This window comes from Pithys albifrons, chromosome 10 (assembly GCF_047495875.1).
Source record: "Pithys albifrons albifrons isolate INPA30051 chromosome 10, PitAlb_v1, whole genome shotgun sequence".
NCBI classification, from domain to species: domain Eukaryota; kingdom Metazoa; phylum Chordata; class Aves; order Passeriformes; family Thamnophilidae; genus Pithys; species Pithys albifrons.
This window is the reverse complement of record NC_092467.1, coordinates 27,608,038-27,632,696: the sequence shown is the minus strand read 5'-3', so window position 1 is coordinate 27,632,696 and position 24,659 is coordinate 27,608,038. Positions and strand designations below refer to the sequence as shown.

At 40.7% G+C, this 24,659-nt stretch overlaps 1 protein-coding gene across 4 annotated transcripts in view; it reads right to left on the bottom strand.

Moving 5' to 3' along the window:
• Positions 1-24,659, bottom strand: part of OSBPL9 (oxysterol binding protein like 9) — a 59,212-nt gene that overhangs the window by 19,430 nt on the left and 15,123 nt on the right. For 3 of the 4 annotated variants that reach the window (XR_011698662.1, XM_071565482.1, XM_071565483.1), the window contains exons 4-6: positions 13,480-13,556; positions 3,573-3,668; positions 1,635-1,682 (exon numbers count right to left, since the gene is read on the bottom strand). Coding sequence is in view for 3 of the 4 variants with exons in the window: in XM_071565482.1 (XP_071421583.1) it covers positions 1,635-1,682; positions 3,573-3,668; positions 13,480-13,556 (221 nt within the window). In the remaining variant the exon portion in view is untranslated. Of the gene's footprint in view, positions 1-1,634; positions 1,683-3,572; positions 3,669-11,240; positions 11,377-13,479; positions 13,557-24,659 lie in introns of those variants that run through there. The other variant, XM_071565484.1, reaches the window with a different exon arrangement.

Genomic DNA, 24,659 nt, shown 5'->3' with positions numbered 1-24,659 from the left:
CAGAGTCCTGGCTTGACTCCACCCTGGAACACCAGATCCCCTCCTTTGCTCCCCACACACACTGCACCCCCCCTGCAGGCTGAGCAGAACTGGCAGCTCTGCAGTTGTGTCTGATCCCACCATACCCTGCTGGTTCTGCTGCCAGGAGCAGTGATACAGCCTTGGGAATTTGTGATAATCCCTGTATTTCTCAGTCTTCAAAATTCATCAAGTCTACATCTGCACTTCCTTTCAAGTTCAAGATATTAACATGCCCCAGAGGGAAGGTATCCAAGAGATCTGGAGGCATCTCAGCACACCTATACCCTATACCATCATCTTTAAAAGGCCAAATCATCTGTAATTAAACACCAGCCCATCCAGTGCTCTGTGTGCCTGCAAAAACAATAGCTCAGGTTTGAAATTCCTGGCCAGGAAGAGTTGCAGGACAGTGCTCAGCTACTTGGGAAGCACTTAATGTTCAAACACACAAATTTTGTTTCCTCAGAGAAAAGAACTATGGGTTGGATGGAAGTATCCTGCAGGTTACACTCTGTTTATAATCTGATGGCTGAACCAGACTCCCACAAACAAACAGAACTGCTAAATACCATTTCCAAAAACCTCTCAGCTGCTTTAGTACAGGAAGAGACTTGATCAGGAAAGTGCTTTGCCAGGTCTTTTTCATTTTTAATAGAGAATAAATGGAATCTATAGTAATAGCAACCCTCATCAAGATTTAAAACCAAAGGAAGCTGACCTCTCCCAAATGAGCCTCCTGCTTTCCCTAACAAGTCAGTCTGTCTGTCCCACAGACACCTTGCTGAGACAAAGAAAGAAGTCAGCACAATATGCAGAAAGTCTCCAGGGATCAGGAGCACTGTCACAGGGAAAAAGAAAGTACTGCCTGATCTGCAGAGTACCATCTGCAGGGAGGTCAAAATTGAAGGCCAAGTCTTTCCAGTAAGATACACTGAAGGAAAAACATAAATTCTTTAGATCTCTTACTCTTGTGGTCAGTTGTCCACAGATTAGAAACACAGGCAGTGAAGTACTTCAAAGTTATTTTAAAAACCTGTACACATGAAAGAGCTCCCTAAGACACCACAGAACACACCAGGCAAGATGGATAACACATGGGAGGTCACAACCATTATAAAGAAGTGAACTAATCACAGAAAGCATCAAATGGTTTTCAAAGCTGGAACCAAACACCATGAGAACATCAGCTTGTTTTTCACAGGAGACACTGAGGGAGGGAACTAGGATGAAACACACCACTACTTGGTGATACTGAAATTACTGCATTTGCTGAAAAAAGCAACTCTTCAGTAGTAAAACCTTCATAAGGAATTGTTAAATCTCTCCTCCACACCACACAAATTAATATATGGAACCAGCACAACACTTAGTGCTAAACCCACACCATCAAAGGTATGTGCCAGCCTTTCTTAAACAGTGCTTGAATTCAGGCCTACAAACACTTAAAGGAATTACAAGCTCATTCGCAACACAAATGTTATCACTTAGTCAAACTGTTTTAACTGATTCTTTACATCAAATTTCAACTTTACTTTCTATAGGCTATAGCAAATTGATGCACAAGGCCATCTGACCAAGTAAACCAAACAATATTTAAGACAAAATGTACTTGCTTTTCTCTGTTCATCATCTTTGCAGTTCTGGAGTTTTTCATCGAAGAGCTGAAAGAAAGAGATACTTGTGAAAATACTGAAAGTGTTATTTTTCCATAAAGAGTGAAATTTCAAACTCAAAAGCATTTAATAAGTATTCAAAGCATAAACCCCTGGAATTATGATTCAAAGCAGTTTTGTTCCAGTATTTCCTAAGAGCATTTGCGATCTAACGATTTTGTAACTACTTTTTCCCATTATCCCATCCTGTAAAAGACAAAATCTCACAGCTCAGCCTGGCACGATTCTACCATGGCTTGAACAAAAAGGTGAGGTTAAATAATAAAAGTGAACTCATCAAAACACCTTTTTTCTATTTCAGCAAAGACCAAAACATCTATCAAAACAACCTCAGCTCTCACCAACCTTCCAGGTACCCTGTTATTCAGGTACATGATTCCAATCTCACAAGATCTGTAAGTACTTTTGGGAAGATATATAGTGATTTCCCAGCATTAATTTGTGCTTATGTTCTTAAAAGTGGAATCTAAGATGCAGCTAAGGAAAGTGAAACAAATTCTCACTGAGAAGCTTCCCTGTGCACGGAACACACAGTTAAGAGTTGCCTCTGAGGTGCACACACAAATAACCATGAAGTTGTTCAAGGAAGAGAAAAGATTAAGGGTAATGCTCCAAAGTTCAACACACCCACCCCTGCTCACAGAAGAGGATGTAATTTTAGGAAGTGAGCTGCAGTTCTTCACTCAACTGCCTGCCTCAAACCTCCTCATGTGTTCCCTTTCCCTTGAGGGCTGATTTCTGGTTCTAAAAAAAGACTGATCATGGTCTCTGTCCATCCTCAAATTGACTCTTCTTTCATTATTAATTAAATCCTACACCCCTCCCCCCAGCTGGCCTGAAATGACAATTAGAGGTGTAAAGATTGAAATACCTTCCATCAGTGGAGCGTGCTCCATGGCTCCAGAGGGGGAGCCCAAGGCAGCCCCTCAGCAAGTCTCTGCAGGGTGGCTTTGAGTTTTGTTTGCTTCTCTTTTGCCTCTCTTCAGTTTTGTTGCTATGTTCTTCCCCCTCTCTGCCCTCCCCTCTGACTGGATTTTTGCTGAATATCTCACATGCAATATTTGCACATTATACCAGGAAAAAAACAATCCAACCCAGCAGAACTGAAGCAATCCTAACAGCAATTTTAACCCGCTGAGTCATGGGGAAAAGTGTCCTCAGCAGCAGCAAAAGCTGCTTCTCAATAAGGTGAGAGATATGCCCTTGTCACTGCTCACATTCCCACCTATTCTCCAAATACAAAGTATGAACGAACTGTGCTTGTACAACATTCCTACAGACTGTTTTCTGTCAAGGACAAGGCATGGATTATCTACCACTATGCAACAAAGTCTGAAACTATTTGCAACTGTAGTCACACACCCCTTAACAACATTTTCTCTAAATTCCAGAACGCTACAAGTAACACAAGCATTTAACTATGTTTTGCAATTAAACTTAACATCTCTTTGCCATTTCTATAAAGGTGTATATAAAACAATCTTTCAGCCACTGTAAATCATTTTACATTAATATCTTTAAGCTATTTTAATTTTTTAACTCCATTTTCCAACTTATTTCAGCCTTTAGTTCATAACTTTTAATTTTTACACCTATGGTAAAAATACCTTTATTTAAGAAGTAGTTAAAATTTATGTAACATACTAAGAAAGAAATAGGAAATAAAATTCTATTATCATCAGACTTCATATATAAAAAAGGTGTGTTTTTTCCAGTTCACAGCCAGCTGATCTCTCTGCATCCCACATTTACCAGAACATATGCCAAGTACAAAACATGCCTGGACTCTCCCTGCTGAGCTTCCTTTCCCCCTGACCTTGAAACCAGCCTGGCCAGCAGACCCCCCAGCACAGGAAATCCACCACTCAGCCACCATACCTTCAACTGGTCTATCAAGATCTGCAAATAAGCATCAGCCTCCGTGAGCTTCTTGTCAAAATCGTGAACGCTGGGAACAAACCCTGAATCCACACCCTAGAAAGAAACAAACAAATCAAAATGAAATATCCAATTAGCATTTAGGGGGAGAACAAACGTAACACCAGTATGGTTTTGGCTGCCATCTGACAGCAAACTCCTCCTGCCACGTGCAGGCACAGGCACACAACAGCTGAACACACTGGGCTTCTATTTGCAGTTGCAGTAAATTGCTCCACATTTTCAATGGGGATATAATCATCACACACCAGAGCATTTCATTACTTATGATTGAACAAATCCTCTTGAATTACACTGATTAAAGTTTCTTTACGAAATATAAAGGGGAGTTTAAGTTTTCTGTAGACTGCCTTGTGATTCCATATCCCTACATTTCAGTCAGGGAAGCCCAAACCATACCCAGTGGGATGACCGCACTTGTCACACCTCAGACAGTCCTGCTCAGCTCACAGTGTCCTGGCTAAGAACTGCTAAATCTCCTCTTAAATAGGGACCCATCTTTGAGCTGAAAAGTCCAAAATAGTTAGTCCTGGTTGCCCCAGTTCCTTTACAGCCCTGGTGATTTTCATCCTTGTCAATGTATTTGAATTCTGGGAGCTTGTGGCACATATTCTATCAAGGACAAGTATCAGTGAGTGCCACAATGATGATTACTTTTGTATTTTCCTGCTTGGAAATTTCTTTCTCAAAATACTAAACTCAGAGCCCACTCTGCACAGAACCTAATCCTTACCTTTAAACTGATACACCACATATGTAAAGACCTAAAGAAATTCTCACTGAGCTACCACATCTTTAATGAGAGGAAAGAGAAGATTCTTGAAATGAATTATTTCTGCTTTCATGCACATATGCTATGTAAATACACTGAAGGTTTATTTATAGAATACCTTTAATGCAAATGGAACTGCAAAACAAATACTAAAGCACACCCAGCTTGAAAAAACTGCACAACAAATATATATAGGAGGAAAATATCCATGAAGGGTAAAGAAACAAACATCAGTTATAATAGAGCACAGCAGTGACAACTCTCCCATTAGCCTAAATCCATGCACATGTACTCACACTGATCTCAAACACAGCAGCTTCCCTTCAAACTCTCACAAAACATGAACTGGGCTGTTTTGATATGAGAATATCAAGAGTCTGAACGTATAAAGATCAGCCAGCGGGGAAAAAACATTCCATGTGGGGAAGATGGGCAATCCATAGTTTGGAAATTCCATATTACCACGTTTTCTTTGGCATTGTTTGCTCTGTGAGGACAGATTGTTTTATTTTTGTATGATACTGAGCCATCTTATTGGGAGCTTTGTTTATGGCTCTTCAGAGGTGTGAACACTTGTGTGCAGTACAGGAATGACCTGCTCTTACCTCTGTCCAGCTGCGTGCACAGTGTCACACACAGCCTAAAACACAAACCCACCCACTGCCTGGGGAAAATACTCTTTGCTCATTTGCCATATCTTAAACTGTGCTGCAAACTAATACCCAAGTCCTGACAACTCTACCTGAATAAATCTATTCATTTAGTTTCTAAACCAGCATAAAGAAAATATACTTCACCCTGTATTAGACAGTCCAAACAGGGCAAATTTAGAAATAGTGTTTTGAAACAAGGAGGAGGGAGGAAAACAGAAGAAAGCAATTATTTTAATTATGACTAGAAATTAAGAAAAGACAAAAAGCACTCAGTGTAACAAGTTACCAACACAACACCCCCACTAGAGGCAGAGGGAAAGTCCTCTCAACAAAGGAACTTTTGACACTCCCTCAAACTAGTCAAGTTTAAATTACACTGAAACTAGATCTGAAACCATATGAAATTAGTGTTCTATTTTCTTGTTGAAAATGGAATTGTCTGTACAGACAACCCCATCAGTTCACCAAACGGTCTTGCAAACTCAGTTAAAAATTCTGGAGCTCATGTTTTCCATACCAAAACTACCCAGAAAAATTCTGCTGAAGATACTATACACAGAAATACAGTTTATGGTGCATGGTATCTATGGGCTGCATCAAAATGCTGATTTTTATTTCAGTCATCACTCTGTGACTACTGATATGTAACTATCTGGTATTTTTAGTGGTGGCTTAAAGATAAAATGCCACTCTTAAATTTCAGGCTCTTAGCAATATGGGAAGAGCTGATGAAAACACTCAGTGTTACAACTGAGCAGACATCCACATCAAGCACAGAGAGAAAACTGCAACCTAAAAAGTTCTACTAGAGAGTTAAAACTTCACTCAACCTGAAGAGAAAGCCATAAAACCAGGTACAATGTGAAGCTAACATAGCACAGATATGAAACATGAAAATAATTTTGTAAAGAAGCAAAGGTAGTTAAAGCTGTAGCACTTCACTAGTTTGCTCTTGGTTTGTTTAGATGAAACCTATCTAGCAAATTTATTGGTCTATGTTATATGAGATTAGGTTAATAATTTTAAGTTGTCACATAGTTTTAAAATTGGAAACCAGAAGATAACTGGAAAGATAAAAAATTACCAATTGCACAGAAAAAGCCCTCCATAATCAGCAAACAAAATCAATCAGTATTTCAAACCCAGAAGTAATTTAGAAAGAGCAGATATACAAAGTGCTGATTTGCATAACAAATCCTTATTTATCTACTATCTGGTCACCCAAAGACACAGTAGAGGTAAAAAGGGGACCCTTTCTCTCCTTCCCTACCACCAAGGAAATGAGGCTTCGAAAGAAATAGGAGAGCAGAGTCAATAGAATGGCATTTAACAGCTTGTTAAACATTGAAACCAGGAATCTGCACATTGAACTAGCAACCAAATTCTCATGAGAAACTTACATTATATGCTGCTCACCTATTTATGAACTGACAAAACAGGTGCCTGCAGAGATTGTTGAACTTCCACCTTGGAGGGCACAATTCAAAACTCAACTGGATTTGACCCTTGACAACGTGATCTAAAGTACAAGTTTGTCTCACCAGGAGAAGTGGCTTGGAACAGGTGATTGCCAGAGGTCTTCTCCAGATGAAGTCATAATGTCATTCTAAAATAAGTATCTTCAAATCATGGAAAAGAATAGGAACCCAGACTACTTTAGATCTTCAGAAATACACTCATTCTATCCTACTGTCAGTATCTACCTCAAGTAATATAACTTGATTTTTCCACTGAATAACTGTATCTCTTGGTAAGTACAATTTACTTCCCTCCAATAATAACTGTGTTCATGTAAGTTTTAAAGAATTAACAATTACCAGAAGAAACAGAGGCAAAATCGAGTAATTTTAAAACCTTCTTGTCTGCCCACACCTCCCAACCCAAGGTGTTTGGTGTTCTGACTCCTCCCCATAAAGAAACCCATTCTGATAATGACTGGTGAACACAGAGTAACAAGCCATAGCGTTCTCTCCCTCATCCCTCCTGCAACTTCTGGAATGTCCCTCCCCTTCAGGAGGACAGACAGCTTAAAGACCAGACTAAGGGCACACCTGAGTCCCATGTTTGTAGGCAGCAAGAGGAAGTGGGGCCCAGCAGCTCTTTGGGTCAGACCCCAGGCAGAGGCCTCCCACTGGATTCTCAGTGATTCCTGGGAATGCTGGGCAAGCGGACAGGATGGTTATCCCAGGAAAGGGTTTACATGCTGGTCTGGGCCTGAGTAAAACAACTCATGGAAACAGTCCTGCAAAATTATTCCCTTCAAACACAACCCTTCCTTTCGGAGAGGGTAACCAAGAGGGCAACAACAAAAAATAAACCAACTGAAAATACACATTATGAGCCTTATTTTCACTAGAGAACTGCCACCATTAAGGGAGTCTACGTGTTGTTTCACTGTCCTCTGAATGAGAAGTCACACATACCATAATGCATTTGTATTCAAAACTTGTCCATGCTGACAAGTAATTCAGCCTAATTTAAACCAGTTCTTTCAAACTCAGATGGGATGAAAAGATTGCATCATCCTTAGAAGAAGTATACCAGAAAAATTCAAATACATTTCTCCAATAAAAGCATTACAATAATAGTTTTGCTGGGGGAGGAAGAGAGAAAGCTGTACAGAGCAGACTTTCTTATCTTTCTGAAGACACTTCTGCTACATTCTTCATCTAATTAGGATTCCAAGTCCAACAAAAAAGTCTTCTGTGAGTTAAAGAAGTGCATAAGAATGTTTTCCTTCCATCCACAATATCTCATAAAAACACATCCCCTGTCTACAGCATCTCTGATTTTGTCAAGTAGGACACTGCCTTTAAGGACCAAGGATAAAAAAAATGACAAATCAACTCATAAACCACTAGAAAATGAGCACTTTCATGGCAAAACCAACCCTATTTTTTGGCTCTGCTGGATTTGTAAGCAATATTTAAAGCTTAGAATGTAAATGTCTCAACTTAAGTTTAATAGCAAATATATGGGGTCTGGAAAGCATTTGAGCCTTCCAAGCAGTCAGGATATTGCAATTCTTATGGAAAAACTTCTGCTTTGCAAAACACAACACACGTTTAGCAAAGACTGTGTAACTACAGCTATTTTCAGGTCTTCAAGAAAAACAAAGTTCAAAAAACAGAAGTACCTACACACTGATGTAAAACTGTGTTTAAAGCATAGGTTACAACTCTGAAACCTCATAAATACCGAATATATCCTAGAGCACCTTTCCTTTACCTGTATCTGTTCATTGATTCATAATCAACACAGACAATGCACGTGTTCTAAGGTGCTTATCCACTGTCAATAGTCGTTAGCAAGATCTGAAAATAGCAGCATGCCTGCCAACACTCTGCCCTTCCACCAGCACCTGAAACGCATCTATACCGGATATATTTTTAATCTAAAAGAACCTGTTCTTAGTTTTATGCAAGTATTCTTGACTAACACTAGAAGCAGCACTGAAAAGTCAGGGAGTTAACAATATAATATACTTAAAAGAGTAAGACACTTAAGGCATAAGACAGCTTTACCTTTCATTCTTGTTTGCAGCTTTAGAAAGGTCACATAAATCCTGGTTAATGTAATACTAAATGAACCTCTACTATCAACACAGTTTCGCAAACATTTTACACCAGCATAAATGAAGGAGAAACAAATCAGTTGCCCTGTTGTTTACACTCACCTTTACTCCGCTCTTTCTTTTGAGTCAGCATAAACATTTACCTTGCCACACAAGTAACTCAATGTGGAAACTAATCGGGGTTAAAATTAAACTTGGAAAGGGAGCACAGCAGGAAAAGTAGTTTTAATTTGTGCCATTATTGAATCCAGTTCCAAATTCAGGTGTTCTTGCCACTCTGCCCCTTCCCTGATGCCAGGAGAAGTGAGACAGGACTGTTCCAAGCAGCAGTGCCAACTCCATGTGTTGGGAAGCCCTGGTGCAACTCAGTGTTTAAGCCACTGTGTCCCTCTTCACAGCCACCATCACACACCCACTTCTCAGAATCCAGTTTTCTTACCCTATTATTTGCTACTGAGGACGTAAACTGCTTGTTTCAATTATGGAGGTATCGAACTACAGAGCAATTAATTTTTATTTAATTCCTTTCCCTTTTATGATGGTAAGAAATGCCCCAACCTTTGTACTGACATTAATTTCAGTTCCTTTTTCTCAACAGAGTTCACCTAAAGGCTGAAATAGCTTAGGGCAAATCAAATAAGAAAGTCACTGTGTTACTGTGGCCCTGTAAGACAAGAGTTATCTTCAAGGGAGAATTCCAGAACCAAGAAGTACTTGTAGCAATAGGGTGGCACTTGAAAGACAGTGAGGACAGAGGGTGTTTACACTGAACAGGACACCTTAGAGGCATGTCCTGTCTGAATGGGATTGCTGGCTGACATAAGATGCTGCTGAGGAACTAAAGAAAATTTGAGATAACTTATCACCCCACACCTCTGCTCAGACAAACAAGACTAAGCCACAATATACCTTGACCCCATGAACATCCTCCCCCTTGTCTCCTGTGACCATGAGGCAACTGATGTGCCTGTCATCGCAAAACCGCTGCCCTGATAATGCCACAACAGCAGCCAGATCTGGGGAGAACACTGGTGGGTTCAGGATGGTACCTCCAGTAGTACTGCAGCAGGCAGTCAAGGACTTTTCAATAGCCAAAGCTAATACTAGAACAACTACGTGTGTTTTTCACAGTAGCTTCAATGTAACTGTATGTAAAAACAAAGCAAGCAGAACAACCGCCTTCAGTTTCAAAATTCAGCCAAATTAGGCTACAAGCGTATCTGAAATGTTTCCTCCCTATTGTTGTTCCCTTTGGATACAACATTACTAATAGCCCGCTGGACAGCTTGGTTCCCTTTATTCATTTTGTGTATTTATGACTCAGTTCCTTGCCTGTAGCACATTCTTACAAGTTTAGGCTTAGAAGGGCAGGGGAGAAAGGGGATACAAAAGAAGTGTATTTTATTAATGCTTCAAAAGCATTTCCATTATAAAGACTGAAGGACAACACAGTAGAACATTTAGACAAAAATAAAATCAGCAAGACTAATCAGACTAGAGAACACGCAGACACCACTTCACCTTTCCACCTCGCATTAACTCGTAATCCTTCCTGATTTGGTTCACACACCACGCAAACCACCTGGGTTTCAGCGCAGTTTCTCACATCTCAGATGTGTAGATGTGTGAAGTAAACTTTGAGGCTCACTTTCCAAACTTGAACACTCCCATCCAGAACAGGCAGACTGAAAGCAACATGAAAATACGAAAAAACGCCCCAAAACCTCAGGAACGATACATTTGAACAAAACCAGATGCATAAAGGTTTTGTATGGCAGACAATCACGTGTCTTCTGTTTGCGACAGAAACTAAGAACGTAAGAAAATGCCCTTACAGAAAATAATCTCTGCCGCGGCTCTCAACCCCCTCCATCCCGCTGAGCCAATAATCCCCCAAAGAAGCCGTTTGACTTTTTTGCCCAAGGGAAAAGGAAAGCGAAAGCGCCGCGAGTGCACGGGGAGCCGTTTTGTTTGAAGGCTACGGAGGGCACGGCGTGTTTGTGCACAGCCTGTATCCGTCGGGAAGCATCCCTGCGGGAGCCCGGCCCGGGGCTCGGGGCAGGGAAAGGCCGGGAGCAGAGCCCACCCCGAGGCTCCGGGCAGGGCAGGACAGGGCCGGCCGGGAGCAGAGCGCACCCCGGGGCTCCGGGCAGGGGCAGGACAGGGCCGGCCGGGAGCAGAGCCCACCCCGGGGCTCCGGGCAGGGGCAGGACAGGGCCGGCCGGGAGCAGAGCCCACCCCGGGGCTCCGGGCAGGGCAGGACAGGGCCGGCCGGGAGCAGAGCGCACCCCGGCGCTCCGGGCAGAGCAGGACAGGGCCGGCCGGGAGCAGAGCCCACCCCGGGGCTCCGGACAGGGCAGGACAGGGCCGGCCGGGAGCAGAGCGCACCCCGGGGCTCCGGGCAGAGCAGGACAGGGCCGGCCGGGAGCAGAGCCCACCCCGGGGCTCCGGGCAGAGCAGGACAGGGCCGGCCGGGAGCAGAGCCCACCCCGGGGCTCCGGGCAGGGCCCGGCGCTCGGCCCCGGCCCGGAGGCGCCGTGGGGGTTGCCCTGCGCAGGGGCTGCTCCGGGGGGCTCCCCATCCCCGCACCGCCCCCCGCCCGTACTCACACCGGCCATCCCTCGCAGCGCCGCCGCCGAGCGCAGGAGCCGGGCCGCCCGCCCGCCGGGCCCCGGTGCGCCGCCTCCAGCGGGGCGGGAAGGGGCGGGAGGCGAAGGGAAGGGATGGGATGGAAGGGCAGGACCCCCCCGGCCACGGCGTCACGGACAAGGAGGGCAGGGATTGGCGAGGGGCGGCCCCGGAGAGCAGGAGGAGGGGCAGCGGCCGCTGGTACAGCCCGGCGGGGCCAGCGCGGCCGGGCGGGGTCTGTGCCCGCGCTCGCCCCGGTGGCGCTGAACGGCACCGGGGACCACTCGTCCTAAACCAAAAAGCAGCAAGGTTTGGCAAGGAAGTGTGGTTGTGTTTCGTTCTTAAACGCTCAGGCAGCTGTGAGACGGCAAACCCTGGAAGTTCCCGAGCGGGGGTGTCACTGAACACTGTCCAAACAAGGGACTCGGAAACAAAAATATTACGTGCCCGATGAAGAAGGTTCGTGAAAATGAGTGGTGAACACACACAGGGACCCACAAAGTATCACGTTCAATGGTAAACATATTTACCAGGGAGAAGGATATATTTCTTAGTGAGCAGGTCTGAATTTCTAATTATTCCCTCAAACATTACTAGATAAATTACTACCTTAGGCCTTTTTATCTAATTATGCCTTACTCATTTGAACAACTCCAGGAGTGTCAACAGTTATGTAATGGGAAGCAGTTCCATCATTAGTTGCAACTATGAAATCTCTTTTTGCCAATAAAACCACACTCATGATGTGTACATTTTGATAAAACCTATGTATATTCTGGTATTTCATTCCTGTACTCTATCTACAAGCCATAAAAAAAATCTTCCAGGTGGAGAAAATGCCTACATTCTTTTTAGTTCATTTCAGACCCTAAACAGGACACTCATAATAACATACTCACTTTCTAAGCTGAGGATGGGGAAAGAGGCATCCCTTGGGAAGGGGCTCAGCTCTTCTCTCTCCACATGTTGTTCCCCACATAAGCTCTGTCCCCTCACACCCACTGCAGACCAGGGTTCTTCAGGCCCTGGTCAGCTACTGTGTCCAGATGGAGAGATTACTTCTAAAATACCCATGGCATGTTACTAAGGATACAAAGCTGATTGTCAAACAGGAATTTTTATCCAGGGATCTGCTATCCACTAGAAAATTTGCAGTGGTCTTTAATAAGTCAAAAAAGGTTGATGGCCACTCCTTAGCCAGCAAATTGACTGGGATAGCAGAAGTGCCTAAACTTGGATGGGACAAATTCAGGTTTGTTCCAACTCTTTACATTGGGCAAATGTCATCTAAATCAGTCTTTATAAGCTTCTCGTTATGTGATATTAAGGGTTTTACTGTGTGCTCCTTCACACAGGGTCAGTTCTTAAGAGACCCAACTCTCTTGCCATATTCCAAAAGCACACCAAGCCTTTATTCAACACAAATAGGGAACACCTGCTTTAAGACTTCTACACTGTCATCAAACACCTTTGTGGGACAAACTGAGTATGAGAAAATCTCTTTCATGAGAGTTTGGGTTTCTCTCCGGGGCAAAAATAAATGTTTAGCAAGTCCTATAGGTATGTCCAGGTCTAGAACATTTCCAGAAACCGATCTTAGATCATAGAATCGTAAAATATCCTGAGCTGGAAGTGACCCAACAAGGATCACTAGTCCAACTCCTTCCTGGGACTAGATGACCAGTGCTAAGAACCATCCTCATTGCAACCATCTGTCCTTAGGACCAGAAAAGTACTGATATCCAGCTTACACACTGGATTCAAACACAAGCTATTTCCTATTTCTGTCATCCAGAGGTTCAGTGATGCTGTCTCATTTTCATTTCAAAATTAAGTGGCGTACAAGCACACAACAGGCTTGACCCAAAAAGGACTAACTCCTAGTTTTAAACAAAAAAACCAAACTACATGTATGACAGTAAGTCTGGAACTTTACTATAAATATAAATTATAAGTAAATAGGAGGTAATGCAAACTGTAGATATGAGTTAATAAAGGGAAGTTTTATGCTAACTTTTCATGATGGTAAGACAAGAAAATAGTAACAGACTCGATGCTAATCTCAGATACTCCCATTGATGTTTTACTATATCTGGTTGTATAGGCTACAGAACATGCAGATATTATACAGGATTTCTTTGCTATTAGCAGTCGTGCCATTGTATTTCATTGCTTTGAAAAAAGGAAGTAAAACAAATCAAAAGTGAAGGTGAAACTTGCCTGAAGCTGGAGGGTATGGCGGAGAATGGTGTCCTCTAGAGCGTGGATCCACTTCTCCCTCTCATCTGCATCTCGGGCTACAAAAGGATCCAAAAGATACCATTAAGTTACATGAAGTCTTATATACAAAAAGCCATAAACAAACAGATCTCAAGTCCACACTAAATATGGAAATCAAACCATACTTTATTAAGTTGCCAAGGACATAATTTATTGTCTTACTATCCTGTTTATTCTTCTGTGGTTGCAGCTCTGTCCCTTGTCCAGCTTTAGGGCCATGCATAGAAAAAGAGTTTGCACAGACAGACCTCCCTTAATTCAAGTCCTTTTATAATTTTCATATTTGCAAGAAGCCATTCAACCTGTAATAGGTTATCCAGTAATTCTACTTCAGTGTGGACATAGTAATCTCTAACTGGTCACCAATGTGAATAATGAAGCACAAAGAATAATCTGAAGTAAACGATAAGTATTTTTAAACTCAAGACAATCCTACTCTAAAACCAAATAGAACTTAAATTATATGTTAACAACACAAACATGAATATTTTCATACTTACGCAATAGACCAGCACATAATTTTAATTAAGAACACCTGTCAGGATGTCTTATGTATATAAAAGAGTATTAGGATTCTCAGTTGCAGACAGTGATAATTAAGAAAGCAATTGATGATTAAAGGAGGATTACAGGACAGAAGAGAAAAGGAGCTGGAGAAGGAAGATGAAGAACAGATCAAAACAGACTAAGGCATATCATCACTTTTTTTTTACCCTGATACTGTTTTTCTCCCCCCCTACCCCCAGTACAGACACACCACCTTCACTTCACTAGTTTGAAAGAGTTCCTTGCTGTGCTCTAAGAGGGTTTAAAAACCACAGGAGCAGAGAGTCAGTGAACTCCAGGTAAAGAAAGACGAGAAAATTCCACAGGCATTAAATAGACTGTAAACAAACTGGTCTGTATACGGATTTAGAATAGTTATTGACAATTGTTTCTAGTTCCTCGCTCAAATGAAAGGTATTTAAAAGAAACAGGAAGCCTGCCAAAAGCAAGGAAAGCTTAAGTGAGTTAGCACCTATTATGAATCTGAGAGCTGAGATTCCTATCAGACTTATTTGTTCAGAAGTTCAGAGGAAATATTTTTAGGTTACACTGAAATGTACCCTCCAGCTCAAATGCTTTGTTTCCATGTTCCCCTTCTCCCCCTTATGTTTCCATTGCTTTCATTCTTTGGAATCTGCAGCTCAACCTGACCAGGTTTGAGATGACACGTCTTCCAAATATGTAGATTTTTCTACACTCCCTAAAGAAAACACTATTAATACCAAGATAAACATAGTGCATTGTTTACTTCAGTGTATAAACATTAGTTATGCCAAGTAAACAAAACCATCAGGAAAGAAGTGACAGTGTATGTGTTCATGACAGATAGGTAAGAATGACTTTTTAATACAGAAACTTGCTCCAAGCCCAACTGATGAGGTGGCCTGACCAAGCAGTGGGCAAAACTTCCATTACATGCAAGGTGAAAGTAAAAGTTTAAAATGTGTCTAGTTTTTTCCTAAAAATACACATTTCCCCAGATACTGCAAGTCAATCCCTACTCATTGTTCTTTTAAAATAGCAAAGCATGATCAATTGCCACAGGTACTCTGGTAACAATACCATTACCCTGCACAAATTACAACCAGACATGAGGGAAAGTGGCCACCCAAAGTGCTTTCAGATACACAGAGGAAGTCTGCAGGAAGAAGTTAAAGTAATTAAATGCTACTTAGAATAGCAGGTGAATAACTTTTCTGCAGGGACTGCAGCAAGTATTAAAAAGCTGAATTTGCCATCTGTAATAGTCTCAAAAGCTCACTAGAAAGAACTTCTAATTTATGGGGTCCTACCCACTAGTGATCCATACTGGAATTGAGAAGCTGAAGTAGGTGCTGAGGACGTGTCTGATGCATGGAAAGCAGAGAGGATGGAGGGGCAGGGGCCCTGTGAACCCTGCCCAGGGGCTGGATTAGGCCAAATACATTTTGCAATGTGAAAACTGTACTTTTTTTCTCATTGTGTACACACACAAACACCCTGCTCTTTCTGCACAGCACAGCTTACACTTTAACACTAATTTCAATTAGTGAATTAGTCATTTAGAATCAATTTTAATGCTTATTAGTTTCTTTGGTTCTGCTTATCAAGAACAGCCCCTTTGCCCAGTTCTGCCAAGCATATTAATCAGGTTGATGCATCTTATACCAGTTACTACAAATATAAAATATATAGTTACCTGTGTCATTAAACTGTCCATATTTGAGATGTATTAATGCTTTACCTTTCCAAAGGTGTGTTCCAAGTGACAGTGGTTAACATATTTCTATGTGTGTGAGGTTTCTTGGGTTTGTTTTCTGTTTGTTTTCTGTGGGTTTTTCTTTAAATCTTACTGGAGAACTGGGGTGCTGAGCTGCTCCCGAGTAATTCACAGGATACAAAAATCCCATGTTGAAGGTTTTTTCCCACGATTATTTAAACTAAAAAAGAAACAATTAAGCTGCAGACCAGTGAATTAATCCTTGTATTGCAGCAGAATTCCTGTGATCTTCCATACTGGCAGCAAAAAGAGGTCACTGTATTAGCTAAATACTAATCTCAATATACAGTAGGCCCATTAATAAAGGTTATCACATCATGACTTGTATCTGAACCTGCAGCAGAACAGAGAGGCTTTCCAGCACCAGGGCAGACATAGAAACCAACCAACCTACGGCTCAAAACTAGAACTGACTTGTCCATGCTCATAAATAAATTACATTTTTGAAGCTTCCACTCCTCTAATGATCCCTTTACAGCTCCTTCTACCAGGGCTCAGCAGATGGAAAAAGCTGGATTTTTCCCCCATCTACAGACATTGCAAACCTCTGGCCCAGCATGATCAATCCATAGGGAGAGTACATGGATCTCGTCCATCCTGCTGCTCAGGACACAGTCTCAGCCACGATAAATCCAGGACCACTGCCATGACCAGACTGCTTACTGCACAAAACACACAGAGGCAGAACCTTTTCAGCACTCGCTGTACAGGACACTGGATTAACTTTCAGACCATCTATCACCAACAGCAGATCCTCCTGGCTCTCCTCCACACACTCTTTTAAGAAAACCACGGAGAAAACAGTAGGATGCAGTTTTTAGTAAAGCAAGCTGAAAGGAAAGTTATATTAAATCTAATCAAAATGGCTGCTGTGAGATTAGGTGCAAGTAAAAGCTCCCTAATGGTAAAAGCAATTTAGAACTGAACAGCTGCCAAATGATCACTGATGAGAAAAAAAAATCAATGGGAACATTCAAAAAAGAGATTAGCCAACATACTCAGAAACCATTTGTGGGAAAAATCTACACACAATGGACAGAGATCATTATCCACCCATATGTAGGGAAAGCTAAATATCCAACCTGGTTTGCATTTAAAGAAGGCAACTTTGGCCAAAGATAAAGCTCTAACATCTTTTCAGCTAAAAGGTTTGTGATGCACAATACATAATATCCACTCTGCATCTGCAAATGCTGGAGGCTTTCCTCAGCAGGTAGGAACAAGAACACCTTGCTCATTAGTCCTATGTCTCAAGTACCCTGAAATCACTTCTTTGTTCAGTTCATCAGGCTCCATTTTAAAGTTAATCCCACCCTCAATTCCTATGTGAAAGCTACTCCAGAATTTGTTTCTGCCATCATAATTGGGGTAAGACAATTATTACCTAGGCAAGGAATTACACCAGTATCTGTGCTTCTAAAAACATGGAGGAATGGTATCTGGTCCCTCCTAGCACAAAACTTCTAGAAAGAGAAGAGGGGCAGGGGGCAAGAGAGAGAAGCAAGTTGCAAATTTCCCCCAGGCTGACTCTAGAATAACAGTATGACAAAAGACAAATGACAAACACTGAGACATGTATGTGAGATATATCTGGCACTTAAAAAACATAAGGGTGCTACTTCAGCTGTTTGTAAGTGATTAATTTTTGTAATGCTAATAAGAAATTAAATAGAGGAGCCCACTGTACTTCATGAATATTCACTGTGGTTCTTAGTCTGGGGGTTAATGCAAGAGTTACCTGGTCAGCTGAAATTCAAGTTGTACTAGGGCATCAACTGTGCACAAAAATAGCAGTGCTGCATCTGCAGCTGAGAGGACATCAGCACTCCCTGTGCTTTTCTCTTATTTTAAGTCCCAGAATTATTAATTCAGTTTTTACTGTAATTTAACAGTGAACATTTGCACATGGAACAAGCTAAATCCATACAGAGCTGCAAAATCACTGCCGTGTGCAAGAGACTGGAATCATCATCAGTGGCTGAAACACTGCAAATTTACTGTGATTATGTCAGTTAAACTATTTGTACTTTTTAGTAGAATTAATATTAATGAGCTAGATTACAATTTGTGCCCATATGCTTAACCCCTGACTCCTCTGTGTCTCTGGTGCACCCTCTGAAAGGCACCTCTGTAATTTACTGTGACATCTCAGCCATATCTAAGACAACCACAGGGTACTCAACATGATCACAGTCCTATTTATAACCAGTTCAGAGAAACACACTTGAAAAGCATGTCATTGCATTACAGTGGGTTTTAATATGATAACAGTGTTTTTAAAGATGTGCATTTTTTGTGATCTGCCTGGTTGAGCTTATTCAGAAGATATTTTAACATCCATTTTATACTAAAAAAAAAACCCTGAACTCTTTTCTAGAGGAGGTACAAAGAAAAACTAATTATTTGACCAAGGAGAAAATCAGAGTGAAAAAATCAGTCAGAACAAGAATCATTGCTTCTACTGAGGAATTTCTGTAATTCAGAAAAAATGTGTTTTAAAATTCCATTTTGTTTTACAAAATAGTCCTTTATCTCTGAATTTACCAAACTGCCAAGTCAGATATGACAGGGATTTTAAAAAGTTCTATTTCATGAGGATAAGAAGGCAAATGAAATGCAACTACATTAAATGCTCTCTGCTTCTGCTGATTTCCCAAATAGAGAATAAATTTTGTAATTTAGAGTTCCTATAATATTTACTTTGCTGTGGAGAGATTATATGTGTTTATATAACGTATACCAAATGTTAAAGTACAGCATAAAACAGATTACTTTTTCCAGCCTAAGCTTGATAGCATCTAAAGATTAGATATAAACAAGTTTAACAACTCTGCTCCACGATACAGCATTTCCCACCAGCATTTCTAGGTCATGCACAGCAGCACTGGGAAAAGAGAATACACAATATCACCTCAGAACCAGCATTCTGGTGCTTTTTTTGTGTGTGTTCATCTGCATGGGCATTGGGATGAAAGAAAACCCTCAAGAACTAGTAAAAAAATCCCCTCTAGATTACTTACAAACACACCATACTGTCACAAAATGAAATGCATGTTGTATTTTCATTCACTGTGACCTACTTACAGGCAGAACTCAGTAAGAGAGGTCTATTACACCCACAGAGTCAATAGAGTCAATTATGCAGACTCCATTCTGAAAAAACTGCCACTGATTTGTATGCAAAATTCCTCTATTTTCTCAGCCAAGTGCAGAACTAATGTAGTATCTTTACACACAAATAACCAGATGATAGAGATGAAATTCTGGCTATATTGAGATCAATAGGAATTTTGCCACCAGTCTCAACAGAGACAGATTTTATCAGTAGTGCTCAATAAGGTGGAAAAGTCACCCAACAAAGGACTGTCCCATGGCTAAATAAATTGCTTTTTAAAGTCACTAAAGGCCTTTCAAACCATAGAAAAACATGCAAGATGAAGCAGCATTTCATGTAAGCCTGACAAAACACTACAGTTTCACTGCTTACAAACACCCTTCTCACACACACAGCTCCCACATCTGCCACTGGGTTGAACCTTATTTCCTCCACATCATAATTTTGGAGTTGTCACAATCATTATTCTCCCTTCTACTAATCTTCCTCCTGATGCCATTCTCCATCCACACATATAAATCAACCCTCCTTTTGTTCTGCAGGTGTCAGAGCAGTCTGATCACCCTGTCCCTGCCAACACTCCTGTGCAGACACGGGACACAAAGGCATTAGACTTGCCCAAATAAAAGGCAGCAAAGGTCTCTTGTGTACATTATATTAGTAAGATTAATCTGTGATCTTGAGAAACCAACTAAACTGCCTTTCACTGTTATCTAAGCTTAAAAGGTGTTTTCAGCAAGCTTTACAATCAGCCCATAAACATACCTTTGGGTGGAAATCCTGTGACAAAGGAAATACACAAGCAAGTTGCTGTTAGTTCTCCCTGGAAATTCATACAGAATGTGTAATTTTGTAATTAAACAATTCTCAATGTGGGACAATCTGCAACTATATGGATTTTCACTGGAGAGTGTCAGTGCTTAAATATTAATTATATTACTTTGATGTAATACTTCCCATGATATAGTCTGTGAAAATGGCTTTCAAGGTATGTTTCCATTTCAAATTAATCACAGAATTATAGAATGACCTGGATTGGAAGGGACCTCAAAGATCATCTTGTTCCACTCCCCTGCCATGGGCAGGGACACCTCCCACTATCCCAGGTTGCTCCAAGCCCTGTCCAACCTGGCCTTGGACCCTTTCAGGGATGGAGCAGCCACAGCTTCTCTGGGCACTCTGTGCCAGGGCCTGCCCACCCTCCCAGGGAAGGATTCCATTGCAGATCACTCTGACAGAGCTCAGAAACTACTGGATTAATATAGAAACCATATTTTGGCTTGAACTAAAAAAATCAAATAGAAAACCAAAAATACAACAGTTTTCTTAGCTAATAAAATAGTTCTCAGTTTAACAAGTCAAACTCAAGTTTATTGCTACATGAAATGTCAAAACAGAAGGAAAAGAGTATTTGATCCCTTCCTTGCTTATAGTGAGACCTTTTCTCCCCTTCTAAAACAGTTGGCATATATCATATATACAGCTGAGATAACAGACTTGTGTTGGTGCCACAAGTAACAAGTGGTAAATATACTATTTCTTCCAAAGGAAGGACATCTCATACAGACACTGTTTCAAGGTATTATTTCTCAAGTTTAACATAAATTTTGAAATCTGGAACTTCAACCTCAAGAAATGGAAACCCAAGAGGTGTTTAGATATGCCCATAACAATTGAGTGCAGAGAGCCCCATTAAAAATGGGACACTCAGGGGATGATTAGAAGACAGACAATTATAACACAGGATGCTGCAGGGGCAAGAAGGAGCTGCATGAACCAGGGAAAGCACAACCAAACACCGTTCCCTGCCCTCTGATCCCAAGTTCTAACTACTCAAAATACCAGTCTAGCCCATCAATAGCAAAAGGGAGGTAGATGGAAGAGAGTGAAGGACAGAAAAATCAATGCAAAAGATAAATTTTTGCAGTTTTGCCCGTCAGGAGAGGATCAGCTGCTGCCCAGACCTCTGTGCAGCCCAGACCTGGTGAGGCAGAGGGAGGAGGACAAGCAGCTCAGCTCTGGTGGGAATGTATGAAGAGAAGGTGGAAGCTTTACTCTCAGCAAGCTGCTCATTCTCCTCTGCAATATAAAAGCACAGCATAGAGGAATTCACTGTTTCAGCACCACCAGAACCCTAAAAAACCCTGAAAATGTCAGCTTAGGACAAACAATGTGGTCACAGCACTAAACATCACTGAGGAAACCAGCATAGACCAGGATTTCACACCAAAATCTCTCACTAGGCTTTTTTTTTTGCATTTTAGGCATTTATTATCAGACCAAAAAGCTCTCAGAACTTTTTTTGGGAAAAGGCTGCAATTTATGAATCGTTATTTAAATTGGGTAATGTGGTGGACTAAAGTGCCTCTTCATACCACAAGGCCAATCAGCTTCCTGTCATCTATTTGGTGGACACTATCAAGGTTTTGTAGAAGACTATAAATATTGACTATTTCCCCAAGCAGTGGTGAAACATAGGTATAGAACCATTATAATTAATTTTGATACTTAATACAAATAATCAAGATCTTGAATTCTGATACTGCTCAGCAACTAAGGCCTTTGTGGACCTCAGTATATCCTTAAAAATAGCTGACTTCCACATTAACAAAAATTCTCTGCTTTTATTTGACATTTAGGCAACCTCTTGCAGTGCATACCTCCCTTTTTTCTCAGCTGGGATGGCAGGCAGACACAAATCAAGCTAAAAACTGGTTAAGGATGGGAGAGAAGGTGAAATCTCCCTTAACCAGCTGACATCTTTCATGTAACAGGAGACTAAGTTGCACAAGAACAATCATGTTTCATTTCTCAGATACTTCTGTGGTAGGAATAGGAAAGGAAAGACAAAAGCTAAAGCAAAATCATCTCAGATCAATGCACTGGACATTCCAACATTTCAGTCCTTTATTACACAAAATAGTGGAGACAAAACTGATCTGCCTTTCAAGGACCTGTGTTGCAAGATGTAAAAGTAAGAGCTGGGTTTTCAGGCAGCAGTTTAAAAATCTGAATTCCTTTTAAAAAATCTGAATTCCTTTTTCCTGCACACAATGTGCATTTGGTGAAGGAATTCAGTCCAAATAAAAGCTATTATGGCTTCAGGCTAGACAGCAAATCAAATATCAAGAAGAAATTCAACAATACCCTTGCTGGACTCTCTTGAACATCATGTTCCCACTCTTGAATTTAAGCCACAAGCATCCCAGTGAGCAGAAAGAACAGCTAAGTGATATGAAGGAGGGAGCTGAATTTCCACATGGAAAGAGCTTATACCTTGGTGATGATAGAAAAATGTTAAAAGAAAAACCAAAACAAACCAACACCACCCCTCCCCAGTGTTTGAAGGTTATGGAACATTTAGAACAGGGACATGAACTGCAGCAAGGGAAAATGTATTATCAAGAAAGAGCTTCTGACAGGAAGGTAATTTAAACTAAGAGTATTATTCCAAATGTCTTACAGCAATTTGAATGGATTTTTGCATCTAATCTGAACAAAGCCACAAGGGAATGCTTTGAGATCTACCTAATTCAGAAGCCTCACAAGCAAGACATAAAACTGGATACACAGCATGACCCACCAGGAGATAAACCACATTACCTCTAAAGACATTTTTGAATTTCTGAGGTCATTCTACCTCCCTTTCCCCTCCAGTGTGACCAGGTATCAATACAGCTGTCCATAACAATAAAATACAGGGAAAAAAGTCTGCTGGGCACTCCAGTAGAGCTAAAGTTAAACTGACAGTAAAACCAAAACATGCTGTTTACTTTAATGCCCATATTTATTCAATTCACTTCTTGCCTTTATAGCCAGGTAATAAATATATGGATCCCATTTAGGATGTATCCAGCCGTCATTCAAACCTACATTTCCAATAAAAACTTCTTAATTTTAACTAACATTCAATACAGTGATGGCCACTGGGAAGCACAGTTGAGAACAGAAGAGAGGGAGACTGCCACAGGCAGCAACAAAATATGAACTATACACCAGAAAGACTCAGAATTTACCAAGATCCAGTGACAGGCAAATCTTAAGTGGGAGGTGCTGGAGATTTAGCACTTTGGAAATTCGGTTACACACACACACATATGGGATCAACATCCTTGTGAGAAATTACTTATTTGCTCTTCACCTCATTTCCTACATCTCTAGTGTTAGTCAAATGTGCACAGTAAGAAATAATTAATTAATCCAGTATGAAGGTTTTCTTTCTTTTCCCAAATTCAAATTCTGCCTGTCAGCAAAATTTCACTGAGGCACCAATCAGTACTTTAAAATTCCAGCGGATAAAAACAGTTTTCTTTTGGAGCCTGAAAGAGACACTGTCCCACTGCAGATGGGACCCTAACTTAGACACAGAGCAGCAAATCTTTAAAATCATGGATTTTTAAAGTTCTGGGGTTTTCCCAGCAAGGCTGAAGGTTGTTTGGAGCCCCGGGTGACTTTGAGAATTAAGGAAGGAGGAAAAAAAGAGACTGTATCTTTTAAAAAGTTGCCATTTCTGCAGCAGTGTTCTCTTGTACAAGACTTCTTTTGTAAAGGGTGAATGTATTTATAGCTATGACTATCTCACAAACAAAAGTTCTATCTGGATCAGGTATAAAATAAACTTAGAAAGAAATTATTAGGAATATTGTATGTTTTCTTGGATTATTGCCAGAATCTGTCCTATATATCCTATGTAGTCTCAGCAAATATTTTGTAGTATTTACATTATTCCCCACTCACCATTCCTGACAGTGACTGATGTTTTGCATAAGTTAAAGCCTGTGTAACACTGAATTAATTTAATATAATGAAAAAACATTTTGCATAAATATGACCTAAGGGTTTATGAGGTGAGAATACATTTAGAGTGGACTAAGAACTACAGATACAGTTCTACAGAGCTTTTTTACACTGAAATATCCCAGCACTAATATCTTACCTTTCTTTTGACATTTTTGCATTAAAGCCACATATATTAACCCTGTGCTTGTATCATTGCAATTTCCTGGATATCAGGGGTGTTATAATATGCTAACAGAAAAAAGCACAATACAGAAAACAGTGTACAAGATCTCAGTTGCACTCTAAAGGAGCATACACAGATCCCATGAAATGCAGAGAAACTGAGATTATATGACAAAATTGGTGTTCAAAAATTATCATATGATTTAGAGCAGAATATTACTTGTATCAAATACTATCAGTTTTCTTTTATCTGACCACCTAAAGGAGAATACAGCACATAACAAAACACTGCAAACAAGATGTATTAAAAAAGGTCTCTCTTAGTAACTAAAGATGAGAGATTTCTGGATTTACCTGTATCAAGTTCTCAAATATTCAGCAGTATTTAGCTCTGTAGCACTGAAGGACTGCCCTAGTACAGCATTCCATTGCTGCATTAGCAATTAGCTTGCATTTTATCAGCTATCCTAGGGAACAGTAGATTGAAGTATTACTGTGAGCTCAGCATTATGCAGGTGTGTTTACGAGGCTTAATGCAGTGAAAAGCCAGAGAGCAGCAGCATTTAGGAAGAACTGTAGCACAAGGAATACAGAAGCCAGTGACAATATGGTGTACAATATTTATCATTAGAAATAGTCTCATAAAACCAACAGTATTAACGACAACTCTCATTTGCAAAGCACTGATTTAAAAATATATACAGTACAACATAGGTTATAGAATTATTTCAATTTATA